Source organism: Myotis daubentonii, chromosome 21 (assembly GCF_963259705.1).
Source record: "Myotis daubentonii chromosome 21, mMyoDau2.1, whole genome shotgun sequence".
NCBI lineage: Eukaryota > Metazoa > Chordata > Mammalia > Chiroptera > Vespertilionidae > Myotis > Myotis daubentonii.
In genome coordinates this window covers 9,953,089-9,969,968 of record NC_081860.1, presented here as the reverse complement: position 1 = coordinate 9,969,968, position 16,880 = coordinate 9,953,089, and the positions used below count along the sequence as shown (strand labels likewise).

The 16,880-nt window shown below is 48.1% G+C and overlaps 1 protein-coding gene across 1 annotated transcript in view; it reads right to left on the bottom strand.

The window, feature by feature from the left end:
• Window positions 1-16,880, bottom strand: part of CRTC3 (CREB regulated transcription coactivator 3) — a 100,542-nt gene that overhangs the window by 18,722 nt on the left and 64,940 nt on the right. Inside the window, exons 4-7 of the mRNA XM_059678102.1 lie at window positions 13,326-13,387; window positions 11,297-11,359; window positions 8,366-8,466; window positions 1,513-1,548 (exon numbers count right to left, since the gene is read on the bottom strand). Coding sequence (XP_059534085.1) covers window positions 1,513-1,548; window positions 8,366-8,466; window positions 11,297-11,359; window positions 13,326-13,387 — 262 coding nt within the window. The remainder of the gene's footprint in view (window positions 1-1,512; window positions 1,549-8,365; window positions 8,467-11,296; window positions 11,360-13,325; window positions 13,388-16,880) is intronic.

Below are 16,880 nucleotides of genomic sequence, written 5' to 3'. Positions count from 1 at the left end.
TTCTTTTCTTCAAATGCTACCTAGTCTAACCTTTAATATGAACGGCTTCGGAAACGTGAAGTCCACAAGGGCAGGGCCTTGATTCTATTCAGCATCGTTTCGGCACAGGGAGTGCTGGAAACAGTGCCAGCTCAACCCCGGCTCTGCAGCTGACTCGCAAACTGGGCGGCAGGAATAATAGGTTTGAGAGCCTTTATAAAGCAATACAAGGAGACACTAGAGAATAAACAATCGCTCTCTGCGGCACTGATGGATGACAGGAAAAGTTTCAAGGGCTGAGTGAGGCGGCTTCGTGCCTCAAGGTTACTGCTCATAAGAGGTTGGTCACAGGAATATGGCTGGGGAGACGCGAAGGCCTTAAAGAGGACGGCTTCCTTAGAGAACTTCACTGATTTGGTCTTCATTTCCAAGTTTTATTGAGAATTCCTCAAAGGATCCACTGGGGGGATGAAAAGAAGCTTGAAGCCAATTATTTATTTGTCCTAGTGGATGTTCACTGATGTTTCAACTTTTCATGAGGTTATTCACGGTCTAAAATGGCTTGCCCGGAAAAGGACTTGATAGGATGATGGTAGAGAATTGTGCCTCTCGTGCGAGATGCGCCTCATATAGCGTACTCCCGTGAGTCCTTATCTCTGCAATTTATTGTAAACCTAATTTAGTTGTTCACTTTCAGATTGCGAAAATTAAATTTCAGATGATGAAGATTTAGGGAAAAGAAAAAAGCGTCTGGCACTGAATGAATAAACGAATTGTGTCAGATCCTCACTTATCACTGGCTTTAAGCAACATTTCAGTAAATCTCCAATATCATGTGATCGGTTTTATAAATCTCAGTATCTCCTGTAATTTCATTTTGCAATCAATTTGCAGTTTCCTCTCACTGCTTATTTACATGTGTCAATCACAGAATCTCAAAACTTTCTAAATAGGCAGAGACAGGCAGCTGAGGAGGGAGGAATACTGGAATAACTAATGGTGTAAGTGACCAATTCATTAATATTTTCTTTTTCCTTAAAGATTTCTTATTGATTTTTAGAGAGAGAGAAAGGGAGAGGAAGGGAGAAACATCGATGTGAGAATGAAACATCAATCAGCTGCCTCGTGCACACCCACTACTGGGAATCCAGCCCGCAACATGGGCATGTGCCCTGATCCGGAATAGAACCGGCAACCTCTAGGTACAGGGGGAGATACCCAACCAACTGAGCCACACTGGCCAGGGCGACCAAGTATTTCACATTTTCATGTGATGACAACCTCTGCTTCCCTGCACACCCCTGTGACTGGGATTATGGGGAAGCAGATGACGCAATCTCACATACGCTTCCTTTCTCGTGGCCTTGGCCATGGGTAGCCCTAATTTAATAGAGCATCTCAGACAACTAAACTCATTTGTAGTTGTCAGCACTTTGGGAAGTTCTGAAACATGAGCATCAATTAGTTCACATGTTGAAAGGTCATGTAAACTCGTCAGCATCCCGCCCAGCCCAGTGGCAAGACCAATCATACCTTCCCCATGTCCATTGTTCTCACCATCACAGAAACCTAGGGGGAAAGAAAACAAATACTTTTATGTGGCGCTTTCCTTTTTCTTTATTCATGAATTTGTCACTCTTTCTGATTTGAAATTGAATTTTTATTTTTATTTTTTTTTAAATATATTTTATTGATTTTTTACAGAGAGGAAAGGAGAGAGATAGAGAGTTAGAAACATCGATGAGAGAGAAACATCGATCAGCTGCCTCCTGCACATCTCCTACTGGGGATATGCCCGCAACCCAGGTACATGCCCTTGACCGGAATCGAACCTGGGACCTTTCAGTACACAGGCCGACGCTCTATCCACTGAGCCAAACCGGTTTCGGCTGAAATTGAATTTTTAAAATTCTATCCATTTTGGTACACTGGTTGAGGTCCAGCTAAGATACATTGGCCTTGATGCTAAAATTAAGACAGATACAGTTAATTTAAGCCTAAAGTTGGTTCCTATCTACTTTCCTTCTTCTTTAAAATTATCTCACTCTTAAACTGTCCCGAGGGAACAATTTTCAAAATCTGAGAACCTCTATTCAGCTTACAAAATAAAGAAATTTGGATCGAAACCTCTTCCAAATGCATCGCCCACTAGGAAGGGCAGTAATTGCTTCACACTCACCACGCCGGCCCAGCGGAACAAACGAAAGTTCCATGCTGTATGTAGTTATGCATATATTTCTTGCAAAGAGTCAAGTTACTTAAAAAAATAATTTATCTAAAGTCTCAGTCAACTTAAATAGGGGATGTGATAGCTACTCACAGAAATTTAAAAATTTGACTTTGAACACATTCTAACCGAATAAAGTATTTTTTATAACATTTAGGTTCTTTTCTTTTTAAATACATATGGTTTTTTTTTTTTTCTTTTTAAAGAAAGAGTGAAAGGGAGAGGGAGAGAAACATAGAAAGATCGATGAGAGAATGTCGATTGCCTGTCTCCTGCATGCCCACCACTGGTGATCGAGCCCACAACCCAGGCATGTGCCCTGACCGGGAACTGAATCGGTGACCTCTTGGTGCATGGGTCCACGCTCAACCAGTGAGCCATACCGGCTGGGCTGAATAAAATTTTTTAACCCATAAAATACACTGTTAATGACAAGTACAGTATATCTAATTGCTCTGGGCTAAAACCAAAGACTTGTGCCAAGTAGGTAAGATTATTATTCTCTTTAGAGACATCAATTATACCAAGTGAGTTTTCAATATAAAATCAGGAGAAATTTTAAAGTTCCAAGCCTTTAAATATAGGCTTACTTACTTAAAGTTTCAATATGTTTTTGGATAAACTTAATCTGTAAGTTAACCAGATTAGTCTATAAACTAAATATCTAACAATCATTCACTCAACATATATTAAGTTCCTACTAAATGCTAGATGTGGCAGGTGACAGAGTGCAGGGGTGAAGACAGAACATGGGTACAAATTCTACAGTACAGCGAGAAGATACCCAATTTCAGTGGAGGCTGGGTGCCTGGCCAGCACCATGAGTCCCCAGGAGCAGGAAGAGGTCTATAAATTGAGCACATTCATAAAGACAGAATTTTTTTCAGGCTGATAGAAACAGAATCTAAGTCAGTGATTTAAAACTTTATGTTAATGCACATAAAGACCACTTGGGTAAGCTTTTTAAAAAGCAGATTCATGAGCTCAATCCTCAAAGCTTTTTGCTTCAGAAGGTGTAAGAATGGGCCCAGGAATCTACATTTTAAAATCACCCCAGAGGACCCTCCTCAGAAGGTCCTAGCCGATGAGAGACTTGGGGCTAGGCCAGTGGTCTGCAAACTGCGGCTCTTTGGCCCCTTGAATGTGGCTCTTCCACAAAATACCGACTTCTGTGCATGGGCCACGAAGTTTCAATCGCACTGTATGTGCGCGCCCACATGTGGTATTTTGTGGAAGAGCCACACTCAAGGGGCCAAAGAGCCACATGTGGCTCGCGAGCCACAGTTTGCCAACCACGGGGCTAGGATATCGCTTCACTGTGAGTGAACACAGCTGAAGAAAGGAGATGTGAACACAAGAATGTTCGGAAATGAGGTGCAGAGGCAAAGGGCCTGGCTCTGCAGTCAGCACTGTTACAAGGAGAGAGGAGTTTCTGACTCACATTTTGGGGCCCTCGTATTGCCAAGGGCAGGGAACGTGACCATTCTGACGGCCCGATCACAAATAAAAAGCCTCACGTTGTACAGCAGTCCAGCATTGCTTCTTTCTCATCAAGAAACCCATCACTCGGGGTCTAATGAACAAGGCTGACCTGTCCCTGCAACATGAGGACTCAACCTCGTGAAACGGCCTGAGTGGGGAGCAGACATTCCACGCGACAGGCCATCAGTGTCACCGCCTCTCCGTCCAACTGGAACCCAGGAAGGCTTCACGGAGTAGGTGGCACCTGAGTTAGACACTGAGGGTAACAACGAGGATGATAGTAACAGCTGCTAACAGTACTGTCCGCTATGTGCTGGGCCTTTACACAGGTGGCCTCATGCCATCCTCACAGCAACTCTATGCGGCAGGTGCTAACCCTCCAGGTCGCTCTGCTAAGTAAGTTCGGGACTAGGACTCTGGCCTGTGCGCCTTCAGAATGTCCACCGTGCTGTGCCTGAGGGGTTAGACGTGGGAGTAAGGTGGGAAGGGATGCGCCCTGTGAAGACAGGCGGAGGAGGGGAGATGAGGCTTCGCTGAGAGAGGAGTAAGTCGGCAAGAGGCAGGACATACTGGGTCCCCGCTAGAGCAGTGACGCGATTCAACTACGCTTTCGAGAGATGGTTCTGACAGCTCAGTGTGAGAAGGACTGAAAGGCAGGGAGACCAGGTGGAAACCAAATAGAACAGTCCAGGCCAAAGGCAGGAAGTGGGGACAGAAAGGAGAGGGCAGGTGGAGGCACCACAGGGGTAGACTGAGCGCGACTTGGCTGCTGAATGGTGACAGGGGCGGGACTGAGGATATTAAAGACACCACCAGGTTTTGAGTGTAGGTGACCAGAAAGATGGAGGTGGCAGCAGCAAGCTCACATGTGACCAAAATATGCAAGCCAGGACTTCTACTGCCGAATGAAGAATATCATAGGACACAACCATAAGCAAAGGGCTACCGAGAAGGAACAGGTTGCGACGGGCTGTCTGCACAGAGAGGACACTCACGCCCATCGGCCCAGGGGGTTGGCACAGCAGGGACCGAGGCTGCATCTGTGACCCAGGAAACGTCCTGAGTCAGAGACGTGGTGACCTCCTCAGTGTCACCGAGCCCATGTCCCCTCTCCCGGCTCAAGCCTGACTCCCAGCACAGTCTTGATTCACCGAGTAGAGGAGCAGTGAGAGGTGGATGCTCTAACCAGAGGGGGTCCTTTAAGAAGCCCCTGGGGCTCAGCCTCCTCATTCTGGGCCCTCCTGCCCTCGAGGGGACGCTTTTTGCCCCCTCTATGACCTGGGATGCTTGCCCTCTCCCTCCCGTCAGGCACAGGCTCACTTCCTTCAGGGTTATTTGCATTTAAAACTTTTCCTTAACTATGCAGGTCAAAGCACATCGCCTGTTGAAGGCCACTGACATCTGGGCCTCTACCGAACCCAGAGGAGGAGCTCAGGGCTGCGGCCCCCCGGGTTGGCCGTGCTCTGCTTCTAGAGCTCTGGGTGCAGGAGACAAGCACCCTCCATGCACCAGCCTCGGCTCTAGGACTCACTGAAAGGACGGGGACCACCCTGCCTCCTTCCCAGGCCGGCCGTGAGCCCAGCAGAGTGAGGGGACCGTCCTAGGCTCTGGGACAGGGCATGTCAGAGAGCCCGTAACTGTCTCCGTGTGCACGCGTGTGAAATGATAACAACAGCACAGGCTGCCAGGGAAAGGGTCAACATTTCCTTTTAGAGATTCTGGCTAATTAAACGAGAGAATATAAAAATCTTATTTGATTGAATGAAAGTCTATTGCTGCCGTTTATATCAACTGCTAATCACTTACATGTAACTGTCATGACACTCAATCACCATCATGAAAATCACTACACACGTATCAGAACAATGGCTTTGTTTTCTTGGGACACAAACCGCTCGTTAATGCATCCAAGTTTCTTGCTCATGGAGTTCAGCAGATGCTCCTTTTTCGTCCACTCACAACAACAACAAGGAGTGGGAACACTGACCGGAGCTACATCATTACTCTCAGGAAAGGTCCCCAGGGGCAGAGCAGTTACTGTTGCTTCTGCTACAAAGCCCGACTCTGGGCTCCATTACATTTTCCCATCACTTGCTTCATCTTTATTTGGTTGGTCCTATAATAAGAAATACCTTTTTGCAAAGCTAGTCGATATTTTTAAAATCCAAGAGGAAAAGAAAATGAAAAACTTTAATGAATTACAGGGGGAAAATGCATGAAACGATTTAAAATAGCTCCCACCAGCAAATAGAATTCTCCAGAAATAATTCCCATCCTTGGAGACTTGACTAATATTTTAAACACACTGGCTTTCCCATGTAAACACGTCCATATTTGGATGTGTTTCTGGGTTCTGCGATACTCGCAGAAGCAGCCACGCGGTTCAAGCTGGAGGGCAGCCCGCCCTCCGGGCTGTCAGATGCGTGGCCCAACAATGTTTAACTGCTGAGGTGACAAGGAGCGCCCCCTGATTCTCAAGACACCCCAGAAAGCTGGCTCTGGGATGTCTTTCTCTGCTCGTCCTGCCTGCCAGGATCAACACCTACACTCTTCTGCCTTCTCATCCATCCTCTCACCGTCCGACACTTCTCACCTCTTCCCGCGGAAGCCGCATCACTCTTAGCACAAACACTTCGCTCAATCGATCACTTTCTTTAGTTATTTTCTTTTCTCTTTGCACGCAGCCTCACAAGGTCCTACTTAAATTACCTATGATTTCCTGTTCTCTCCAGGCCTTAGCCCTTTCTGGAGTAAACTCTGCGAGAAGGAATGGCAGAGGCAGAAATCAGCTCTGCGTTCGGGGTCCCAGGTAAAAACCCATCGGCCTGGCTCCCTCCCAGTCCAGGGCAACTAAGATCCTGCCGTCACAGGGCCCCACTGATCTCCGGCTCTGCCTCTGCTGGGCTTTGTTCATATCTTTCCATCTCTACCCATCCTGAGCTCACCTCCTCCCCTCCCCCCCTCCCCGCCTCCCACCTCCCCACCTCCCCAGGGACCTGCTTCTCTAACCCACACCCGAGTCTGACATAACCGCCAGCTTTACTCTCCTGTCCGTGTGTGTGTGTGTGTGTGTGTGTGTGTGTGTGTGTGTGTGTAAAATCGGCTGGATGGCCTCCACCGATTCTAAAAGATCCTACACTTTACAAGCAACAACTGTTTAGTCACCTCTGATGGCACCAGGGAACAATTATTACTAAGGCCTATCCTACTATGTGCAAGAAAATAGGCCAGCCATGCTCTCCTCGGAAGGAACAGACCATTTAGGCTTTAGGTGTCTAAAAAGTGAAGAACCCAGAAACGCTTGACCAAAGATTTATTTGCCTGTTTCAAGACCAAACACGTAGTCCTTCCCGTTTGTGGGCAGGAGTTGACCCGGAGTGCTGACTGGCATACGAATGGACAGTCAGAGCCATTGTTCCTACCAGATTCTAACCCCAGGGAGGCAGGCTGGCCTGTGTCTCAGCAAGCCAGACTGCTGCATGTGCAGGCTGATGCTAGCGGGTGCTCTGCACAGGTAGCCACTGTGGTTTCCCCGCACTTCCCAGCACCGAGGGCTCCTCCGGCCAGGCACAGTGCTGCAGGTAAGACCATCAAGACGCTGACTTCAAGAAATCGACTCTGAGCACAGGAGTGACACAGGGGCCGAGAGAGCCACCTGCACGCAGGAGCTTTGGGGTGTTAGGACATGGATAGTTCTGGCGGACAGGAAGGCCAAGGATGGCCCCACAGAAATGATGACAAAGCGGAGGGTGTTGATCAGGTAGGTCAGGAGTGAGTTATGGGAGGAAGAGATGAGAACAGAATGAAACATTAGCAGAACCCAGCGTGGTCCTCATGGCTGACTTGGGGAGTGAGAACGGGGGCGGCGGGGGGGGGGGGGGGGGGGGGGACAGGTCCTGGAGCTCCTGTCATTCCAGACTGGGACTGGGACTCTCCTGGAGGGAGGGGGCACGGAGGACTGTACGCAGGAGACTATGATCAGATGTGAGTTCACTCTGGAAGCAGATGGCCTGAGAAGGCTTTCCCCACTCCTGTCACTCCGGCTCTCTCCCCCACTTCACTCACTCTGGCCAAGGGAGGCAGGACAATGGGGAACTGAGCAGGCGACGCCCAGCCCCAGTCCAGCCCCTCTCCTCCTCGGGGCCTTCTCTGCTGGCCTGCCCTTCAGTCTGACCCCACCCTCTGCGGCACTCGGCTGGGCCAGCGCTGCGGGGCAGTGGGCCTCGTTCTGGGGTTCAGTCGTAATGGGCATGGACCCACAGAGAGAATCCGCGTCCTCTTGTCACTAATAAAGACATTTAGCTTCATCTGTCACTTCTGGTTTTATTTCTCAGTTTGCTCAGATCCTAGGTGAGAAAAGAGGACCTTCAGATAAATCATGTAAAACTGGATGAGAGTATATAGGCCTGGAAGTGAGGAGACCGGTTAGAGAGCTAGGATGGGTCCACATGAAAATGATGAGTGTGGAAGGGAAGACAGGAAACGGAGGGCCCAGAGGTGCCGAGGGGGAGAAGCTGCCGTGAGAGAGGCAGCAACCAAGCAGGTGACCTGTAAGCGCCACTCACCCACGGGGCACACACACTGTCCCCGTGCTCCTCCTCTGGAGACCACGGGCGGGGAGGGCATGGGCCAGGCAAGATGCTACAGGACAGGCAGAAGCAGGGCCGTGTGTCTTACCCATGTATGCGGCCGGCCAGGCCGACTGGCCACCTCCTCCATAGGGGTCCTGGGGCTTGGTGCTTAGAGCACTCGTGTGAAGCGCAGAATCAGAATTGGTCCTGAGGGGGGAGGAGAGAGTCCGGCTGAAAATCCGTTTTTCCTTCGTGACAATGCAATAGTCTTCGCTGAACATTACCAACGGGAGAGAAGTCAGGAAGATTACTTACGATGATCCATGCAATGAGGGGTCTGGACCTACCTGAAGTCCCTTACACCAGTAACAGCCGCTGAAGGTCACCCACACCCCCCATGACTGTCACCTGTGCTCGCAGAGCTTTACACCTTGAAGCTGCTGGCACAGCTTAATGATCTACTTCAACGAGGCCTGGGGTGCATGGCTTTACCCAAGACCTGCCCATCCTTCCTCCACTAAGGAACTCCTGTCTGAAGGCTCACCTATCGCAGCGGTTCTCAGACCCTTTCGGGGACAGTACAAGTCGAGGGGGTTGCAGTTCATGCTAAAATGATCTTTGCCCCTTCGCTCGTTCTGGTGAGCACCGTGGAGGGTGACAGAAGCCGCGTGACATGTGAAGTCACCGCAGGCTGAACGCATCAGCAGAGAACCCAGCTACTGTCAGAGATTCGTCAAAGGGATAACGATGCCACTCTTCTCAATACACTTTTTTGTTTTGGAAAATGTCATTTTGTTTCTTAAAGAAATATTTATGTTAGCATGCGTGGGTTTATTATTTTTATTTTGCTATTTTCAAAATCATGACTAAGTAACATTTAAAAATCTCTCATTTTAATTTCTAGTGTCAACAGACAAATCCCAATAGATACACCGACACAGACACATACTCCGTGGCTTCTAAGGTGGTAAAGGGCAAAAAACTCAGGAACTGCTGACCTAGAGCGTATTTCTGGAATTCCGCAGACAGCTCCAACTTCTACAGCCTCGATGCTAGGAGATGACTGTTGTCTCATGCAGGGCCACGCTGTCTGCCATAAAAATAACCTGTGGACCTCAAATCAGCCTAAAATGCTTCTCTGTGGCCTGTTCCAGGTGATGGCCTCTGTGGCCTCACTGCACGTGGCCGTGTGTCCAGACCAGGGAGAGGCAGTTCAGAGCTTGCGTGGTATAACAGGAAGAGCATGGACTCTGGGGCCAGAGGGACCTGGGTTCAGATCCGGCTCCTTTAGAGTCACAGAGACTCAACAGAGAATATCAGATGCAGAGACAACGGGGAAATTTTGTGTTTGTCTGTTTTGAAGATCTAATTGGCTTTATTAAGTGATTCATGAACCGGGCAGCATCCCCTCTAGCAGCTAGAGGGGGCCCCCTGCGAAAATGTGAATGCAGGCTGGTATTAGATGATATTAATGAGTTACTGTTCATTTGTTAAGTAAAATAATGAAACTGCGGTTACGTTTTGTTTGGTTTAAAAGGTTCTTACTAGCCTTATACTGTTAGATATATTTATAGTAAAAGATTGTCTCTAGCCAGCTGTGAGATGGGGGTGGAAGTTACAGAAGAAATGGCAGAATGCTAAGGACTGAAGCTAAAAGATGAGCACAAGGGACTTCTTATAACTCTTTTCCCTTTTGTGTATGTTTAAAAGTTTGCACTATAAAAAGTTTTGGGTTTTTTTAAATCCCAGTTTTATCACATATTAGCTAAGTGGCCTTGGACAAGTCATTTATCTCTTAGAACAGAAAAAACAAAACACACAAGACCTCATTCTTACAGGACTTTATCAGGATTGACTAAAGACTCACACAGAGCAGTGACCACTGGAGCCTGGCCCGAAGGGTCCCTACAATGGCTGACGCTTACTGAACACATACTCCTCCCGTGTATTATCTTACTTAATCTTCATAACCATCCCTTACTGTAGGTACTATTATCTCCCTTTTCCAAATGAGAAAACTGAGCACAGAGTTAAATAACTTACTCAAGGTCACATAGAAAGAGGCAAACCCTGTAGTCCAAGCATGTCAAACCCGCAGCCCGCGGGCCGCATGCCTTGTTTGTTTGGTCTGTTAGCCTTTGAGTTTGACATGCTTGCTGTAGTCTCACCCCAGACCTCATGTTCTTAAACTGTATTAGTCTGTCCTCAGTGGACATTCAATAAATGGTGAGGAGTTTGAGGTTTGTTTTCTTAACACTTCATATAAACACTAGGGGCCCGGTGCACGAAATTCGTGCACTGGGTGTGTGTGTGGGGGAGTGTCCCTCAGCCCAGCCTGCCCCCTCTCACATACTGGGAGCCCTCAGGCATTGACCCCCATCACCCTCCAATCGCAGGATCGGCCCCTTGCCCAGGCCTGACGCCTCTGGCTGAGGTATCCGGCCCGGGCAGCGGGGACCCGCAGCTGCAGCGGCCCCACGATCGTGGGCTTCGCTTTAGGCCCAGGCAAGGGGCCCCTAGCTCCCGGGACTGCCAGCTTCGACCGTGCCCAGCTCCCATCGCTGGCTCCACCCCTACTTCCTGCTATCACTGGCCAGGGCGGCAAAGGCGCCTGATTCTCCGATCATGGCTGCGGGGCAGGGCAAAGGTGGCCCCAGGGCCGCCTTTGCCCTGCCCCCCAGCTCTTAGCTCCCCTCTGGGTTTCCGATCACTGTCAGTGGCAGGGGGCTTCTTCCTGCTTTCCCTTTCGCCTCCCTGCATTGTGCCTACATATGCAAATTAACCGCCATCTTGTTGGCAGTTAACTGCCAATCTTAGTTGGCAGTTAACTGCCAATCTTAGTTGGCAGTTAATTTGTATATAGCCCTGATTAGCCAATGAAAAGGGAAGCTCGTACGCCAATTACCATTTTTCTCTTTTATTAGTGTTGATGAGTATGAACAGATGGCTGGCTATGAGGCACTATATAAAGAGCATCAGGGCAATCAAATGGGTTGGTTTCTTCCCAAGTTATTTCTACTAGGAAGCGAGCATGTACCTGTTAAGTGCAGCTGTCAGCCTGAACTCAGGATGCTTTTCTTCCTTCCAAGGACGCTGCTGCCTTTAAAAACCAGAATAAGATAAAAAGGAGTTCAATCCACAAGAAGCAAAGCAGGGACTCAGACCTGGGCCTGAGAACCGACCTTTCCACTCGCCTAGCTGTGCAGCCTGAGGAAATCCCTGCAAAATGCTCGTGCTGCTCATCACGATCAAAATGAGGTCAGACTGAATGATCTCTCTGGCTCCTAGGATTTCTGATTTCTATGATAAAACTGCCCCCAATCCGTGAGAACGGGACTAGCTAGTTGGACATATAGAGTTTAAAAAGGTGTGGGGCAAATAAACACCTTTGAAAACCTTTTTAAAAAATATTGTTTTATTGCTTTCAGAGACGAAGGGAGAGGGAGAGAAAGATAGAAACATCAATGATGAGAGAGAATCATTGATTGGAGCCTCCATCACACCTCCTACTAGGGATCGAGCCCACAGCATGGGCATGTGCCCTGACCAGGAATCAAACCATGATCTCCTGGTTCATAGGCTGGTGCTTAACCACTGAGCCACGCTGGCCAGGCATGAATACCTTTTGAAATAGTTCAAATCTATGATCAATTCCTCTCTAGGGGACATGAGACCTTCCTCCAGCTGTGTAAAAACTCACCCCTCATCACATACCCCGTGTGTGTGTAGGGGGTGCTGTGCAAGCCTGCATGCAAAAACTGTGCATTCCATACAGACGGCCATAGAGAGAAAAAAACCTGTTACAGTTACTCAGTTTATGAAAATATTCATCTACTTCTAGTGCATGGAAAGCATAAGACATTTTTTCCTTGGATGTAAATTTTAAAGTATCAGTTTGAAGTTTATCTTTTCATGATTTTAAAATATTGTATTTGGGCCTAAGATTCTCGAGGGTAGCTGAAAACCTTCCTGGGTGGGGTCAGCTGTTGCCTACCTTCATACAGACCTTTCCCAGGTCCTGCCTACATGATCCATACAGTAAGTGCTGGTTAGTATGTGCCAGAGAATGGACGGAGAGACCTCAGCCCAGAGAACTAAATGTTTTCAACATGTATATTTCAAATGCCTCCTGAATCTGACATGATCTGAAAATGATACCATACATACAGTGGATGTAGCAGGGATTTTTTGTGTGTTTTTTAAAATATATTTTTATTGATTTCAGAGAAGAAGGAAGAGAGAGAAATAGAAACATCAGTGATGAGAATCATTGAACAGCTGCCTCCTGCACGCCCCAAACTGGGGAATGTAGCAGTTTTTCCAGTTAATTTCACGTTCTGTTACTCTCTATACTAAAGAGTACTCTTTCTTCTTTTTTGGTATATACCCTCTGCATACCAAAATATTGCAAGAGCCCCTAAATCAAATCCACTGTGCAAATTCCCATTCGGAAGCTTCCTGAAGCTGATGTTCCTTATGTAGCTTCCTAAGCACCCTGAGGACAGGCATTTACTTGTCCATTTCTCGAACCTTCTATTTATATATATAAAAGGCTAATATGCAAAGTGTCCCCTCGAGAGTTCAACTGGGAGTTCTATCGATCACTATGACATGCGCTGACCATCAGGGGATGGGGCAGAATATGGTGGGCGACCAGCAGCAACGGCGGGGTGCTGAGGGAGCAAGGGAAGGAGGAGGCGGGGAGGGGGAAACCTGATCGGCCCTGATTGCCGGCAAGGCCTATGGACCCTACCCGTGCATGAATTTCGTGCACCGGGCCTCTAGTATAAGAATAATAAGTCAGAGTGTTCTATTGGCAAATGTATTCCAAATGTGTTTCTATTTTGTTTTAAAAGTGAAGATCTAGCTGTATTTAAATAACTTGTCATTTCAGACTTTCATATCAGCCTATGATTATACATGAAAATACTTAAGTTTTATAAGAGCAAACAAGATTCTGTTTTATATTAGAAATTTCTAGAACAGCACTCAGGGTAGATAAAATAAAATGAAAGTTTCCAAAATGAACACATGCCCATCTTATCTTTAAAACAGGGTTTGCTTACCTTGGCCAACTCTCGTCCAGGGGCTGCGAGGAGTAATTGGCTCCAAAAGTGCTACCGTCAAAGTAGGATTTTTAATTAAGGAAAAATAAACTTAATGAAAAGGTGGAGCAGAAACAAGGCCCCGGAATGATGGAGAGTTACACCTCGGAGGTCCGGCCTTATCTCCCCTCTCCACCCACCAGCTCTTCCTCGGGTTCTCCTATCACTGCCCCTGGAGCGAACACACCTAACCAGGGCCATCTTCGTGTGATTCACATGGGTGTTTCTTGTTTTTTATGTCTGCAGGAGCTTCTGTTTTTAAGAACTCCCTCTAACCCCACCCAAACCTGGTAGCACTGTCGTTCTGCGCAGCCCTCCCTGCCCCGCGGGAGGGACCCAGGCGGGTCTTCCCTGCCAGGTGCCTGACGCTCCTGGAAACAGCGAATGGTTCAGGGATGAGCTTGTGACCCAAACAGGACCAAAGAGTGCTTCGAGGGGAAGAAAAAGGGGCTCCCCCCAACTGAGGGGGTGAAAGCCTGTCTACGTATGACATCAGCACAGCGGTGGCACTTCACAGAGACAGACTCAATGCTGCTGCATGAATCCCTGGGTCTCGCCTTTGGGTGACATAAGCCGATATATTTCCTTTTTCCAGTCACGGAAGATTCCTGTTACTAATAACCATTACCCTTTGGAGAGATGCGAACTTCCTTATGTGGTCAGGGACTCCGCTCCACAGATTCTGTTCTTCCGCGGGCCTCCCACGCCTGGAGCATGCACCAGGCGTGTGGAGAAGCCAGCACGCCCCTGCACCAAGCACCCGAGTGCAGTCGAGAAATTTTGGTGAATTTAGTAACTACATCCAAAGAATAGTCTTCTAAAACATGCTTAATCGTATCACCCTCCTGCTAAAAAACCCTCAATGATTCTCTATAAGAGAAGCCATCATGCCCGGCCAGTGTGGCTCAATGGTTGAGTGTCAACCTACGAACCAGGAGATCATGGTTCGATTCCCAGTCAGGGCACATGCCCGGGTTGTGGGCTCCATCCCCAGTGGGGGGCGTGCAGGAGGCAGCCAATCCATGATTCTCTCTCATCATTGATGTTTCTCTCTCTCTCTTCCTCTCCCTTCCTCTCTGAAATCAATAATATATATATATATATATTTTAAAAACAAAGAAGCCATCATGCTGGACTCAGGAGGAAATGGGACCCTTGATGGAGAAGGGAGTGACACCCGGGTGAGGTTGGGCCCCCGGGGAAGTGTGGGCACTGAGCTAATGAACTAATGACGTGGTTTGAAATGTTCCTCTTGCCAGGAGAAGCGTTAGGATCACAAGTTCTACTTCCTGTGTATTGGCTTTGTCTTGTCTAGTTATCTCATTGCTTCATCTGAATTGAGTCAATAAAAGCAAACAGGTTTTCCAAGAGAGACATTTCTTCAACATTAACTATTAGGCTTAATGATACGAAGGATAGATTAGAAGAGACCACAGGAGACAGAAGAGGAAACGGTGGTAAAGAAATAAGAAGGCCCGCCCGAGCCAGTCTGGCTCAGTGGCTAGAGCGTCGGTCCTCAGACTGAAGGGTCCTGGGTTCAATTCCTATTGGACGCATGTGCCTCGGTTGCAGGCTCGATCCCCACTCCATGCAGGAGGCAACCAATCAATGTCTCTCTCTCTCTCTCTCTCTCTCTCTCTCTCTCTCTCTCTCTCCTTCCTTCCTTCTAAGAATCAATGTAAACGTATTCTCAGGTGAGGATTAAAGTCGGAGAAAGATAAGTATCACATGATCTCACTCATATGTGGAATATAATGAACAACAGAAACTGATGAACTAAAATAGATCCAGAGACAGAGAAGCATTGAACAGACCGTCCAACCTCAGGGGGAAGGGGGGAGATAGGAGGAAAGTGGGGAGGAAGGGGTGAGATAAACCAAAGGACTTGTATGCATGCACATAAGCAAACCCCATGGACACAGTCAGTGGGGGGGGAGGGGGGTATGTGAGGGAGGAACAAGTGGGGAGAGGTCAATGGGGGAAAAAGGATTCATATGTAATACTTTAAACAATAAAGAATTATAAAAAAGGCCGTAACCGGTTTTGCTCAGTGGATAGAGCATCGGCCTACGGACTGAAGGGTCCCAGGTTTGATTCCAGTCAAGGGCATGTACCTTGGTCGCGGGCACATCCCCAGTAGGAGGTGTGCGGGAGGCAGCTGATCGATGTTTCTCTCTCATCGATGTTTCTGACTCTCTCTCTCTCTCCCTTCCTCTCTGTAAAAAATCAATAAAAAATATATTAAAAAAAAGAATTATAAAAAGTAAAAATTAAATTAAAAAAAAGTGAAAAGAAAGTAGTAATTAAAAAAAAGAAAAGAAATGAGAAGGCCCTCAGAGACGGAGCCGATCAGCATTTTAATCGCCAGAACCATTAGGCAGCAGCTTCTGAATCTATAACCTGAGCTTATCTTTCTCTTTCCTTTAGAATCTGGTGACTAATTTCACGAAGCAGAAGCTCACCACCTCTCAGCACCTGCCACCCCTGAAGTCACTGAGTCCGCTTATCCAGTCCTGGAAATACGATTAGGCCGCAGCGGTGACAGTAACACCATGATCAACCCCGGGTTACCCCAACGTGGTGGTCTAGTCAGCATCTTAGCCTTGCTGATGCTCATGTGATGGTCTATCGTGCTTACTGGAGGGCACCATCTACCTGGGTGCTCCAGTTGGGAACCCCGGGGCCCCCCGAATCCGTTCTCTCTCCCCTGTCTCTGCTGTCCTGTAGGGGAAAGTCCCTCTATGTTCCAGCCTCAATCCATCCACCGGGGACTCCTACTCCTTCCCCCTGGGGGCGTGTTAGAGGGAAAGTTCTTACTCACTCTTCCCCAAAGGAAGGGGAGTAGCTCTTCTGTTGATAAGAGAAGACCTCTGTTGGCTTGGCACGTGGGTGGGGCCACCCAGCCACAGACTGCTCCAAACAAGCCCCACCCTGCCTCTCAGAGGGCCTGCCCGTGGCTGGTGCACAGAGCAGCGTTCTCCTTTTGGCTTCCTGTTTCCATGTGGCGAGTGCACCTGGGCGGCTCAGGAAGTGCCGTCCCCGTTTTCTCTCCTACCCTGACACGCTGTTCTACCAGGGGCGAGTCTGGGGCAGGCCTGTGACCTCCATGCAGCTGGTGGGATGGGAACTTGGAGTCTGCTTAACCCAACACCTTCCCCCCGCTCCCCACCATGATGATTCCAGGGGCAGGTTTAATATACAAAACTGGTCACAACCCGGGTCCTTCCTAATTTCCCCACCCACGTGCTCACCATCACTCTACTTCCTCTTGTCCTTTTCCCTCCAACGCTGACTTGCAGGACACATCTGAGAGTCAAATCGTTTAGAGTCTTTGCCTACACGAGACCATCGTCCTGTTTCTCTTAGCGTGCGAGTGACAAACAGGTGGCATGTCGAATATGGAAATCTGAATACTTTTGCCCTTAAATCTCTAAAAACCAGCATTTCCTTGTCCTCTGAGATGAAAATCTCTAGTGAGTGTGAGGAAAAAATTGGGTTTTGTAATCAAATAAATTT